At 41.7% G+C, this 15,020-nt stretch overlaps 1 protein-coding gene across 1 annotated transcript; it reads right to left on the bottom strand.

Annotated features, from left to right (window-relative positions):
* Positions 1 to 2,702: 2,702 nt before the first annotated feature.
* Positions 2,703 to 7,008, bottom strand: LOC148032874 (uncharacterized). The gene is made up of 5 exons (XM_087683570.1): positions 5,948 to 7,008; positions 5,546 to 5,666; positions 5,332 to 5,467; positions 3,796 to 4,734; positions 2,703 to 3,597 (listed from the first exon to the last, which is right to left on the bottom strand). Exons 1-5 carry the CDS (start codon positions 6,174 to 6,176, stop codon positions 3,049 to 3,051), a joined length of 1,974 nt encoding a protein of 657 aa, XP_087539696.1. The 5' UTR covers positions 6,177 to 7,008; the 3' UTR covers positions 2,703 to 3,048.
* Positions 7,009 to 15,020: the final 8,012 nt, after the last annotated feature.

The raw sequence follows: 15,020 nt of genomic DNA, 5'->3' as shown, positions 1-15,020 counted from the left end.
CGTTAAAAGCGAAGTGAACATGGTGTTTGCCTCATGACACTCAAAGATAACTACTTTTACTTGCTAGACTCTTGAAGATCTAATAAAGTGGTTGAGTATGGCACCACCCTAATAGCATTTGATCCATGCATCCCAACCCCCTTATGTTCAACCTCCTACGTCCAACTGTGATTTAAAACCTACAATTCAAGGCCTCTATCATAGGTATTTGATCACATGACACAAATAAATTGATGATCAAGAGCACCTGAGCTACTTATAGATAGATAAACAAATCATCCAAGATCATAGTATTGATCAAAAGCAGTAGTTTAGTTTGTGCCTCATGGCCTTTATATATATGTGAACTACCACTAAGAGGGTGGGAAGTGAACATGTATAAGAACCATGTTTGAGATAATTAGGGGGCATGCCATATTTGAGTATCATTCATGCCTAAAAAAGAGGCCTTTCTCTTCTCTTCCTAGTCTTGCCTCTTTTGTTGGAACCATGTTTATCACAATGAGTGGAGAGTATTGCATGTACTAAGCATTTTTTCATCACCCCAGTCAACTTGTAACCAAGTGTGAACTCCAAACTTTAGATTGTGGTGAAACATGTTACCCAAAGGTCCACTCAATTTTTTCCTGCTCAAGAGCTCCTAATATAATGGTTGTGCTTAGTTCTATTTTCTCCATTGGTTTGCCCCCATTGTATTCTCTAGTACTATCTAGCCACATGGCTAAAAATGTTATAGCTAAAACATCATGGTCTACCTTCAAGGGAGCTTCTAGGTTTATGGGAACTTTTTGCACATTGACTTCTTAAACTATTTGAATCGCCTCATGTCTTGAATGCAAACAACATTGTACCTCAATGGGGGCCGCATGTTTCATCGTAAGATCTAATCTAGGTAGTAAAATATTAATCCCAAAAATATACAACCAATTCATGTCTAATTACTACAAGATTTTAAATGTGGTTCAACTATACTAACATTTTTGTTGCAAATATTATTGAATCCATTATCTAAACATTGCACATTGAGGAATGAAGTCATTGAATGAACCAAGCTTTGCAACCATGATGACCAACAATACTTATCTCATGTACCTTTTGATCTCCTAAAACACAACATATGGTCACATTTTGAAATTATCATTGTGATAGAACGTTGAATAATGTTGACATTTGATGCATAATGATCTATAGACATGTATTAAGAAAACCTTCAAATTTAAGACAAGGTGGTTTCAACCCTTAAGGCTTGCCGAATTCTGGTTATAAAAGCTATAAATGCATTTAATGTGGATTAAAAAGTTGGCCAGATTTGAAGGCGTTTATATATCTACTCAAAGACATTTTGGCCCACATAGTCCAACCTAACGTTTAAAGGTTGCAACAATCTTCCAAGGGGGTTTTGGCTTTTCCAAGGATCCGAATTCTTTATCAGAAAAGAGAGAGCTCCTTAGACCTTCCAAATGGAGAGCTAGGCAACCCTTCAAATTTGAGGGTTTGCATATGGTACTCAAGAGGGCCTAGTGGGATTTAAGAATTCAAGCACCATGTCAATCAGGCGTGCTTCCATGCACACACAAGTTTTCTCATGAAAATGGATCCAAGGATGTGGACTAGAGTAATGGTGTCCAAACACAAGTCAATACTTGAGGTGGACCCATGGCATGATCCAACCCAACCAGAGAGCACACCTTGTTCTAGCATTTCAACCATTCAGGTAAGAGTGTGATAGTGCAACTTGGCAATCCAACAAGAGATAACCACATGCAAGCTCCTTGGAAGTCAAGTGAGTACCCTCAAATTTTTGGTGGTATTCCCTTTATTCTACATTATAACCAAAAACAAACTGACCTTCATTTACTTCAATCACTTAGCAAACCCATGGACAGTCTCTATCCTTCCACAAGGATTCCAAACTCGGACTAAATAACTTTGTTATCCGGCCAGCGACAACAAAATTTATTAATTGCTTTGGATTTCCATGCAAAGAGATATCTTGTTCCTTAGGGGATTGTTTGGCTGCAGGCTTATGGTTGTCCCAGCCAGCTACAGATAAGAGCTGCAAACCGTGACAGCTGAACAAGGCAAAGACAACAGACTGCATGTGGCAAAGAGTATAGAAGATTAGAGAAAAGTAGGGAGAAGATCAGATAACCTTCATACCTAGTGATCCCATCTAAACTCTTGAAACCTCAGTCAAAAAACCACTGTAAGTAGTGCTCGAGTTACAAAAATGATATCTTAGTGCATCGTCTGCCACTAGATTTCTATATAGACACTAGAATCTACATCCTCAGCATGTGGCTTCACTGGAAGTGAACTTCCCATTCAGTAGATCTTGCTTGTCAAACTTTTCAGTCAAGCAATACACTGACTAAGAAAGGACCCCTGATTCCAAAGCCTTTAGGAGGACAGACACATGCAAGCAATTCATAATGCTAGGCTTACAAGCTCGGCACTGAGCAGCCTAGAGCCTGTTCTCCTAACAGCTATAATAATGTGTTAATCTTGCCCAATTCAAAGCTTAACCTGTCCTAAAGTGAGAAAATGTATCTCCCAGCCATCACTCCAGTAGTTCAATTCACTTAGAGTTACTAAGCGTTTTGAGCCAGAAACAGTACCAAGTCAAACATCCAAAATCAGAAACCCCTGATTTTTCAATACCACAATGCGTTCAAAGGAAATCTTACGTTTAAACTGCAACATGTAAGCATGCAGTTCACCATCACAATCAAGCTTAAAAACGCAGGTATAAATCAGAATTCTGTTCTCTGTTTAAGTTTGGGGGGGTTACCAGAATAACCATCAAAATGCACATCGAGCTCAGGAGTACACTTCTTTTCACTATTCACTCCTGGACCCATTTGCAAAAGCCTGGTTGATATACACCCCATGTTGTACATGTTTCTTGAAGAAAAGAAAATTTGATTCCATCCCAGATGCATGCTACTCAAAGGCCATGTCACCTTTTTAGAAGGCGGCCTGCATCCATGTTGTCAGTTTAGACGACTCCTGCAATATATCCACTGTTACAGTCCATTTTCTCCACCATCAGCATTGCCCAGGTGATGAGACACCATTGCTTGAACTTGAATATGGGCTGTTACCCTTCCAAACCTCTTCCGACAGCTGCAAGCTGGCTCTCACGTTGCTTGACAAGTTCTGTAAACGGGTTTTCACGTTGCAAAGCTCGCAATTGGATGATCCACCATGTGGGCAAACGAGTGGAGACTCAGACCCCGACAACTTCTCAATCCCCTGCCTGAAAAGTTGCATCAATTCTACACTGTCATCTCGGTAGTCAGGGCTGCTGACCCAACTGTTGATCCGTGCATCCTTAGAAAGAGAATACACAGAATCTGAGAGACTCATGGGGGATGCTTTGCTACCCATTTCACTGCTAACCTCCTCTCCAGCTTCACTCCCTTCTGCATCACGCACTATGCTCATGCTGTGCTCTGAGCTTGCGGTGCTGCTAGTGGTTATAGGAGAGTAACCAGGTCGACCTCGTCCACTTACAGACTTAACACTGTAGAAAGAGGATGGGACCATATTTGAAACAAGAGATCGAAGGCCATTTGGACCACTCTGGCGAAGGTCCTGCAGATGGAAATACATGGTAAGCAATTATTACCAGCGACAGTAAAATTGAAAGTTCAGTAATCTGAACTTGTGTGCTCATTTAGCGAGGCTCTTCAATCTTTGCTTCTGCTTTTGATAATCTAATAATCATGTAAAATAGTGTGTTTCGCTCAGGCAGGCATCAACAGTGAAACTAAGATATTTTTCAAAACATACCATATGCCTTAAAGCCATGTCCATGGATCTCCTTGACAAATTCCTGCCATAACCGGAAGTATCTTTGCCGTTTGGGGTGGTGGGCTTCACCATGCGCTTGATAACAGAGGGAGGAGCATCTTGTTGTTGGGAGACAGGCATAGCTGCAGCCCTCCGAGACTGGATCATCTTGTCTACCATTTTGCTACTTCTGAGAATGGTTTCACCAGCTCCATTCGCATTGCCCATTGAAGTGATAGAGCTGCTGCTGTTGCTCAATCGCTCCACTGTTGACAATCGGCCTCTTGTGACAGAGGGAGAGCAAGATTGTCTTCTGGATCTGTCTGGGGCTGCATCAGTGGGAGCATGTCCTGTTCTTGCTGAAGAAGATGTTGTGGGTGCTGCAACCCCTGTTGTTGCTGTTCGTGATGTGCCCACAGATGAACCCCGAGAATTTGAAAGTGAGCGAGCTGGAATGGTGGTTCTAAGATTTGGAGGGGGCTCGAGAGAGAAGCCAGGCATGGCTGAGGGTTGCCATGCCCGAGGCCGCATTGTGGGTGAGTTACCTCTAGAGGTAGGAGTACTTTTGGAGGGCAAGCCAGAGCTTGCTTTGTTCACAGATGTTGGCCTGCTTGACAAAGGTTGTGAGCTCTGTGTCTGCTGAGAAAGGAGTGGAGTTGCAGGCCGCCGAAGGGGTGTGGTTGATCTTGATGAAGGACCTGACCTTGTGGAAGGTGGTGGGACAGAGGTGGTTCTGGTTGAGGATGAGATTGTGGGCCTGCTTGTGGGTGTTGTGGATCGAGAAACAGGACGAGATGAGGGAGTCGAGCATGGAGCTAATGATGATCTCCTGGTAGGTACACTCGAGCTATAGAGATTAGATCGACCCAGTTTGGAGGGTGCATCAACCCTTGTCGATCCAAGACCTTTGGAAAGAGGCTCTGACTTTGCATTTGAGAGCTGCGAAGATACAAATTCATTAGTGTGTATTTGTTATTGGATAAACATCAGAGATGCATACAATAAGATGCAGCTATCACCAAGTCCAATGTAAACAGCACTGTTAAGCCAATCAACCAATTCCATGTAAAGGCATAATGCATGATTTGCATGCCCATGATATCGATTTCATCTTGGTCCTGCTTTGCCTAACCCATCCAAAAGGAATATTGTAACTCATAATTCACGCAAGTGGTCTCTCTGCGATATCGAAATCCCAGTTTGCTGATTATATATTGAGCCCATCGAAGTGTAAAAGTTCACGATTTCATTGAAATTGATACAATTAAGTAGCGTTTTGTGGAAGCGGTCATCATACAGGTTTTGCTTGGCTCCACCACGTAAAACTGCTCCACTAGTAGCAAGGACATTTGTTCCAGCAGCAGCCCTTCCTTCCCTTTCAAATCCAACAGTTATTCAGAAGCCCAGATCCTTGACATGAGATATCACAGCCTACTCGATGCTACGTACTCTTTTGTCATGTCATATAATACCACAGATTTTTCAAAAATGCTACACGTCTAAATTATCATCAGATGTTGCTTCAGATTCACTTACTCCTCGGGCAGTCTTGATTGCAGCTAGTGATCGCACCAGGTTGGGCAAGCCTTTGTGGGACACAAATGCAGCATCTATGGAACTCGGGTCATGATCCGAGGTGGTGATTGAAGGTGTGCCTGGAGGTGTCAAGAGCCTAAGAGAAGAAATCAAGTGTCAAAACATCGAAAGGCACAGGGAAAGTGCCTTGAACTGAAATGTTCCAAAACCTTACCAATCATAATCATTTTTCCCTGAATCTGATGTTAGCAAATCCTCCCCTGTTCTGCTCCTGTACATGGTTGAAGGTGGCTGTGCTGCCATTCGATGCAGAGAAGAGCTTACCAACCTAGCCCCTGGAAAACAAGCCAGGCAGACACATGTTCTAGTTGAAAATCAATTTTTCCATGTGCAAATATCTTCTGTAAGACTATTTCCCCTTCCGATGGCTGCTAAAATGGAGGAATGTACCCCTCCAATGACTACTAGAATCGAGGAAATAGCCCCTCCAATGGCTACTAAAATGGAAGAATTTCTCCAAAAACACATAACTCAGCCTTGCCCGGCACATTACTTTGCGGCTATTAACTACTCTGTATCCCAGGAAAGGAATGAAAATCTCTGGAGAAAAACTCACCCAACTGAGCCTCGGCACTGTCTGAAGCAGAGTGAGCAGGAGCAGGGTTGCTCTTTCTCTCCCTCTCCCTTTGATGCATTTCAAGGAACAGAGCAAGGTCTTCATCTCTTTCCACCCTGCCACTAACCATGCCTCGCCCTTGCATTATCCTGCCTCGAGCGTGTGAAGACAGTCCACTGTTATTCACAGAGTAATTGCTTCTCTCCCCTTCCCTCCGCTCGACCTCCATAGCTTCCCCTGTTTCCTTCTACAACCATTGAAGCAGCAGAAAATTTCCCACCTGTAGTTTGTGGTGTGCCCCCTAAAGGGATTTAAATGCTTCAAAAACACAAGTTTTCAGAAAAGTGGTAATGGCAAAATACAAGTTTTAGAAAATGGTAAGGCGAGAGGGGTTGCCTTCGCATGAGGTAATCCTGTAGGTGAAGCAAAGCCCAACAGTCATGGGGTAAATTTGGGATGTGGGCAATGTGCAGGGCATCCTCTGTTTCAACAGGGAACCAGACTGTTAAGCAAAGGCAAGTACTTGAAGTATGATACGAGTCTGTTAAGCAAATGCAAAAGATGAGAAAGCCTGATGATACAGGAAAGCAAGTACCCACAGACACAGAGAGAGAAAGAGAGACAGAGGAGGGGAGGGGGGGAGGGGCGGAGTGGGGGGCTGGCTTTTAGAGAGAATTCCTTTAAGAAATTCAAATGTGTAAATCACACATCAATTAGCACAGATTTCTAGAGAGACAAGAGAACTTAAGAGAAGAAGAAGGAGGAGGAGAAGAAGAAGAAGAAGAAGAAGACGCAGGTCTTTTGAAAGGAATTTCTTTAAGTAATTGGGATGGTGATGATAAACATTTTGCTGCAGTGGGTGTGCGTGACAATGTGCTGTTAGGCACAGAGTTTGAAAAAAGGGAGGCAAAAAAAAAAAACAAATCATTTATTTTTATATAACGCAAACAATAATAATAAGTTTTGTTCTGTATAACGCAGTTTGACACCCAGCATCAATTTTGGACTGTTGGAAAGCCTGAGAGGGAGACTGAAGTCTGAGACCGAGAGACACAGACAGAGAGAGAGAGAGAGAGAGAGAGTCGTGGCCGTCCACGTCTGCCACAGCCCTGTATTCTTCCTCGCTCATTCTTACGTAATTTAATTTGTCCTGAGAAGCTAAGGCACTGGAGGATGACCGACACATTCAGACTAGCCCATGGGCCATCAGGCTGTTCTCTCTAAAAGACTAAAATAGTACTCTAGAAGCATTCTTATTGTTGTCTTGATAATTACTAAATGTAATGTAATCGTCTCCTCGGTCCTGTAAGGACAAGAGAGAGACCCCCAACATAAGTACAATAGGCTAGAGAAACCAACATCGTCTTGGAGTAGTAAAAAATTTGCATCCATGTAAGCCAAGGTCACACATTGTTAATGGCAATTAATTACATTAACGATTTCACGAGCTACTAGCAAGCCCCAAGGACTTAACTTTCCTAGCTAGCTAAGTATAGTAGTTGCATCTACGAAATGCTAATGCTCCTATTGGCAATCATACATCCAATAAATGTGAGCTACTTCATTCTCGTTGTATCAAATAGTCTACAAAGCAAGCCCTCTAACTACTGCCCATATTTCTCCAAGACTTCATTAAAATTTCCTCTCTCCTAAGGTAGTTTACTTGTAACAAAGTGTATGTTGGCTTTCTACATACTCTTCCTGATCTTATTCCAAAGGAAGTGGCTTTCCAAGCATCTAAATGCATTATTAAAAAAACATCTTGGAGATGAGTAGCGACCCCATGGTTGCGAGGGTTTGTGACTTGTGGAAGCCTGGAGGTCTCTCATTGAGAACCTACAAAAGGGCAGCTTTGCAAAGTCTTATCTTTTGGAATGCTCTACCTTTGAGTGAACAAGGTTTGGGTTTCTAACCAATAATTTCAAATCTACAACATTAAAAAAAGTAGCCAACATCATCTCCATTTGTCTTGTTGGTAATCACACATACTCTCAAATGAATCCCAACCTACTCTACCTTTGAGTAAACAAGGTTTGGGTTTCTAACCAATAACTTCAAATCTACAACATTAAACAAATAGCCAACATCATCTTCACTTGTCTTGTTGGTAATCATACATACTCTCAAATAAATCCCAAAACTCATTAGTCTCTAATGTTGTGGCCAATTTTGCAAAATTCTCAAATGTTTTAGCCTTAAAACGATAGAGACCTAAGCAATTATAAAAATAACAAGGTAATAAAGACAATGAGTCATGTCATTTGAGATAAAGTTAAGTGATAAATGGGTTTTTCATGTGATTGAGGGAACGCATTAATGAAAAATTGATGAATATTATATAATATCATATTAGTAAGATATTTACATCAAAGGTGATGAAGAGGCCTAAGCCAAAACCACATATAATTTACTTTAGCAAGTGCTTATTGATTTTTTTTTAATGTGCTTATAATATGTATTAATACAGAAGAAAATATTTACATTATGTAGGATGAACACGCATACGCCAAAAGCTTTAACCGCTCTTGAGTAGACTAAAGTAGGCTACCTTGAATACATGTCTTTTTCCTTTAATATCCTAAGTAGAGCAAGCACTTATTCTTTACAAAATTTCACTACATTATGATTGGATATACCCTTTCCTTTTTCATGAGGATTTTGTTTCTGTTGCTCCAAATGTTCTTCATCACCACCACAACTTTGATGATGTTCTAACCCTTAAAGGTTTCTTCTTTTAGCTTTCTCATGTCTCCAAGTATGGCTCCCCTCATCCTGATTACCTCATTCATTCCAACTTTCTTCATCCATTCTTTTACATTTCTCCATACAAATCTAGCCTCCCTATTGTGCCAAAAGGTATGGCTCACTATTTCAATGTGAATGGCACAAAAGGTGCAATATGCACTACAATTTTTGTAGTTAGCCACCTTGTCTTTGGTGGGTAGCTTTTTAGCAACCACTTTCCAAAGAATTAGGTTCAATTTTCTGCTTGGAGTCACTCGGTGATCAGTTGCCGCCACATGCAGATAGTCCATTGTAGGTATTTACTTCTCCACTTCCTAGCTACTTTGGACACTATGTCCCTCATGGGCTTACAAAAGTCCCTTCTCCTTTTGAGTTTGCAAGCTAGTTTGCCCTTATGGTTGACTTGAGTTTGGAGTTTCCCAAGAGGCCTAATTTTAAGCCTCCTTTAGCCAAGTGTCCTCCTTCTTCCCTAGTACCTCTCGCAATAGTGTAGACTCTGTAGCCCTACTAAGGTCAAACTTTGCCTTCATCTACTAAACGTTTAGAATATCATTGTTGTTTCCATCCTACAACTCTACCCACCATTTTATTCCTTTGGTCGCCAACTTCTTACTCAATCTAGGATTAATGGACAATGGGGCCTTCTTGTTTACAAATGCGAATGGGAAGACAAAAAGGACTATAGTAGGGCCACTTCACCCTTCCTTGACTCCCACTTGCTCCAGTCTTCCCACTTGTTATCTTTCAATATTGCTTAGCTCAGCATTGATTTAGTGATCACGGCCTAGGGTTCACTAGATCCTAATCTGGGGAGTGACCTAAAGGTGTCACTTGTGGCTTTGTCCTAGATTTTTTCAAACCCTAACCCCCCTTCAGTTGTATCTGCTCTAATAGTCACCCATGAACTACAATGCCGTTTCTCTTTCTCCCCATAGCTCCATACACATTATTCTTTCCATTTTCTCCCATTGGGTCTTTGCAAATGGAGTAACAACTACCACAAACGTGACTATAGGGAATAATATATTTTCTAAAGCCATTAGCTTGCCACAAAACTCATTGGAAGAGTCGATAGCTCACCCAATTTTAGTTTCACTTTGTTTATCACCCATTACATCTTAACAGAAGTGGAAACACCTATGCTCAAGGGGGGCTCCTAAGTACCTAAACACTTCACCCACCTTTAAAGTTTTGAAACCTAGCCAATAAATCCATTCAAGTTGGTAATCTAATCCAAGGTATAGCAATTCATATTTGTGCCTACTAATATGCTCACATGAGGCCCTGGCATATAGATCAAAGGTGTCCAGAAGTTCCTCTACATTTGCCTTCTCTACCTCTATTATGCTCCACTTATCATCTGTGAAAAGCCTGGTACATTGTTGTCTGCCATCTAGGAGAGGAAGGCCTTTGATCAACCCCTCTTGCGTTTTATATTGTAGCATTCCTGAGTAAGGGATTGATCTTTTCAAATAGAAGGCATGAGAAGTGAACCCATTAATCTTCACACTAGCCGATGTGTTGGTGAAGAGAGTGCAATCATTTTCACAAAACCTTCTCCAAATCCAAGCTTTGCCGCCCATGATAGCTACTAAGGAAATTCCATTTCAATCAATGATAGGCTTTATCCAAATCCATATTTAATAGAACAAATTTCCCTTTGCATTTGATAGCATGTTCCAACGCAACTCCCAAGTTTATGATGGCATCTTGGATCTTGCAACCCCAAATAGATCCATTGTATGATTTGTGGAGTACCATGTTTAGTTTAGTATGAACTTTACCTTGAGTGTCAAAGCTTTAGCAATAATTTTGTAAGTGACATTGAACATTGTAAAGGGGCACCATTGGCCCCTGAATAGTGACTTAAGGAGGAGTTTAATCCTACCCTCATTGATGTCTTTAGGAGTTTGTCCAACTCTAATGAACTAGCTAGCAAATTCGCATATGTCAGGCTTGCATTTCTCCCTAGAGCTTGAAATACTTCTATTGGAATACCCTTTGGGTTGGGAGATTTACCTTTCTTCATTTTCCCTACTGCATAATGCAACTCTTCATTTGAAGATGGTCTCGCTAGTCGTAAGGCAATTTCTTTGTCTATTACCTCCTCCAAAGGTTGCAAGCATTCACATAAGGCTTTCTCTATACTCCCCCATCCACTACTGGAGGGGAAGTAGCAATATCATACAACTATCTTACAAACACATTAGCAATGGAAACACAATCGTGCACTCACTTGCCTTTCTCACTTTCTATCGTTAGTAATTCACCCCTCCTTTGTTTTCATTGCAATGCCTTGAAGTATGTTAGCATCAAAGTTGTTGAGATTGAGAGAGGCAGAGACAGAGTGAGGAGCAAGCATGCTCTCATCTTCTTCATTCATTCACACTTAACCACACACATAGAGTAAGTGTATACAATAGTACTAAGGTCTGTAGGACCATTCACACAGGGTCTGAGACCACCAACTTATTTAATGTCCCACACTTGCTGATACAGCTGGACAAGGCTAATGTCGGTCATACATACTAACATGAAAATAGTATGAGCTTGATATTCTAACACTTCCCCTCAAGCTCAAATCATCCGATGAACTCCAAGTAGCTGTCTAAAACTACTAAACTTATCTTTACCCAAAGACTTGGTAAAGATATCTGCAACCTGTTCATCAGTCTTCACATGCATAAGATCTACTCTCCCTGCAAGAACCATCTCTCTAATAAAATGGTAGTGTACCTCTATGTGTTTTGTCCTGGCATGGTATATTGGATTTGTTGCCAGGAGTACACTACTGAGATTGTCACATAATAAGGTCACTGGAGCATCCACCTGAATATCCAAATCAGCCATAAGCTTGAGCAGCCATGAAATCTCACATACTGCCAATGCAGCACCCCTGTACTCTGCCTCAGTACTAGACAATGCAACCGTTGGTTGCTTGTTGCTGCTCCAGCTGATCATGCCACTTCCAAAGCCAAAAACATAACCACTCGTAGATCTGCGATCATATGAGCATCTTGCCCAATCCGCATCTGTGTATCCAACTAGTTTCAAGGGCTTATCTCTCATATAAAACAACCCATAATCTACAGTGGAATTAACATATCTCATAATCCACCTAACAGCATCCAAATGTGGCTTCCTGGGCTTCTGCATAAACTGACTTATGAGCCCAAGTGCATAACTCAAATCCGGCCTAGTGATGGTCAAGTAGATCAGACTTCCAACCATCTGCCTGTACATAGTCACATCCTGAATTTCAGCTCCAGTGCTAATGTCCAGCTTGACATTTTGATCAAGGGGTGTATCCAATGGTTTGCATTCAGCCATGCCATACTTCTTCAGCATTTCCATGGCATAATGTTTATGCATTAGCCATGAACCATTTTCAACCTTGATTACCTCAATACCCAAAAAGTACTTCAACTCACCGAGATCTTTCATGTCAAATTCAAATTTCAGCATCTTCATTACATGCTGTATGCCCAAGTCATCATTACTAGTGATTATCAAATCATCAACATATATGACCAGCACTACCAAGCCACTGTCAGTCTTCTTTGTAAATAGGCTATGATCAGCCCTACCAACAATAAATCCCAACCTCTGCAAGTAGTTACTGATCCTAGCATGCCAAGCTCTCGGAGTCTGCTTCAGCCCATACAGTGCCTTTTTCAGCTTGCATACATAATGCTGAAAATCAGGGTGAACATACCCTTCTGGCTGAACCATATAGACATCCTCTGCTAAGTCACCATTAAGAAAGGCATTCTTCACATCCATCTGCTGTAATTTCCAGCCTCTAGCAGCAGCGAAAGCAATCATAGTGCGTATGGTTGCCATCTTGGCAATGGGGCTGAATGTTTCCTCATAATCAAGTCCATACTGTTGGGCATACCCCTTAGCAACCAGCCTGGTTTTGTACCTTTCCACACTGCCATCCGACTTGGATTTGATTTTGTAGACCCATTTACAGACAATGGTCTTTTTTCCTTCAGGCAGTGGCACAAGATCCCATGTCTTATTTTCAGCCAAGGCATTCATTTCTTCATCCATGGCTGCACACCAGTTCTCATTTTCCACTACATTAGCATATGTACCTGGTTCTTTGATCTCCATCACTTTTGTCATGTAAGCATAATGCTTTGCAACGTAGCCACTATATGTCAACCTGTCAACAAGGTATCTGACCCTCTGTGAGCGTCTAAGCTATGGTGCACTGCTCGATTCCCCTCTCTCATGAGGCGGAATGTACCTGCTTTGCCTTGCGCTAGGCGTATAAACAGTCGGAATACCAAGTTCACTGTCTAAAGTGTCAGTAGACTCATATCCAGAAGTCATTCTACCAGATATCATCATCCCAGATACATCCTCGGTAACTTTCTCTTTTCCTTTGTCCGTGACATCATATCTCCCCCTCACTGACATACTGGTGTCAGTGGACAGTGAGCTCCTCAATCTCCCTATCCATGGGGATGCTGTTTGACTACTAGGTCCTGTCATAGCAGTGCTTTGCTGCATATCAACTGTGGATACATGAGTAGAAGACATATCTGATGGCACTGTAGCCAGTGATACATACCAAGAACCCATCTCATCAAAAATAACATCCCTGCTCACCAAGGTCTCCTTGGTAGAGGGATCATAGCATTTGTATGCCTTCTTCTCCTGTGAATATCCAATGAAAACACACTTATGCGCTTTTGGATCCAACTTCTTCCTTTTTTCATCTGGAATATGCACATAAGCAAGATAGCCAAAGACTTTCATGTGACTTACATCCGGCTTATAGCCATACAGCTTCTCAAACGGTGTCATCTCATGAATACATGCAGTGGGAGTCCGATTCAAGATATACATGGCTGTCATAACAGCCTCAGCCCAATAATAGAGCGACATCTTCTTCTTATTCATCATGGCACGAGCAGCTTCCATCAAGACCCTGTTCTTTCTTTCAGCTACCCCATTTTGCTGAGGAGTGTAGCTGCAGGTAAGCTGCCTGCGTATGCCATTTTGAGCCAAAAAGTTGTCAAACTCATTTGATACATACTCCCCACCACTATCTGATCTCAAGCAAGAGATATAACAATCAAATTCCTTTTCAACCTGCTTTTTAAACTGTTGAAAAACAGCAAACACCTCATCCTTTGTCTTCAGAATGTAAACCCAAGTATAGCGACTATAATCATCAATGAATGTCACATAATACTTCGAGCCTCCCATGGATGCATTATGGGCTGGCCCCCAAATATCAGAGTGCACTAACTACAATGGACGTGTACTCTGACTTACATGCCTGACAAATGGCAACCTTGACTGCTTACCAAACTGGCAAGCATCACATACATGACCAATATCTAATATATTGGAACTTGGGTAAACCTGTAACAAGCTGTTTTTTTTGCATAATTTGCAACCTTTGAAAATTTACATGCCCCACTCTCTTGTGACAAATTTCAAAGTCTCTGATAGTGCCAGAACCATGGGCAAACATAGCTGAATTCAGCTCTGGCAAGGTAGCATCAAGAGTAAACATTCTGCCATTCCTGTGACCGTGAGCTATCAACTTGCATCCATTGCCAAACTCTTCAATAAAGCAACCATGCTTGTTGAATCTAACCTGCAAGTTTTGCTCCTGACCAACAGACAGTAGGTTCTTTGTAATCGAAGGAACATGCAATACATCATGCAAATTTTTCTTTTTGCCATCATGAACCATAAGAGGCACTTTGCCTTTATGCTCAATGCTATGCTGCGTGTCATCACCTGTACAGACATAACCATTTTTTTCAGCCACCATATCAATGAACCAATCACCGTGAGGAGTCATGTGGTTCGATGCCCCTGAATCAATGTACCAAATTGCATCATCAGTGCATTTTTCAGCAACTCTATCTTTTACATACTGCATGGCAAACAATCTATCTCCTAAAGTATCATCTGCCTGACTAGATGTAGCAAAATGCCTATGTTGTTTGCCTTTCTGATTGCCCTGCTTCTTCCAGTAGTCCTTGGCAATATGCCCATACTTCCCGCAGTAATGACAATCCTTATCCCTGTTCGGATTCTTGGATGCCAGGAGCCTCTACCTCTAGGGCTAGATCTCCCCTTGCCTCTAAAGTTTCCACCACCTCTTGCATTTGATACCTGCTAGTTGTTATTGCCATAGGATGCATTTTGCTGGCCTCCTCTGCCAAATCCATAGCCTCTACCACGATTTCCACGGCCGCGTTGATTGGAATAGAAAATTGCATCCTTGTTTTTAGAACTGCTAGATCCTGTAGCCAAGCCAAGCTTAACCTCTTTATGGATAAGCAATGCAACCAGC

Source organism: Lygodium microphyllum, chromosome 8, assembly GCF_053477565.2.
Source record: "Lygodium microphyllum isolate KBCC chromosome 8, Lygodium_microphyllum_v1.1.10, whole genome shotgun sequence".
Taxonomy (NCBI): domain Eukaryota; kingdom Viridiplantae; phylum Streptophyta; class Polypodiopsida; order Schizaeales; family Lygodiaceae; genus Lygodium; species Lygodium microphyllum.
Note: the sequence above shows the minus strand (reverse complement) of the source record. Positions and strands in the feature narration are given on the sequence as shown.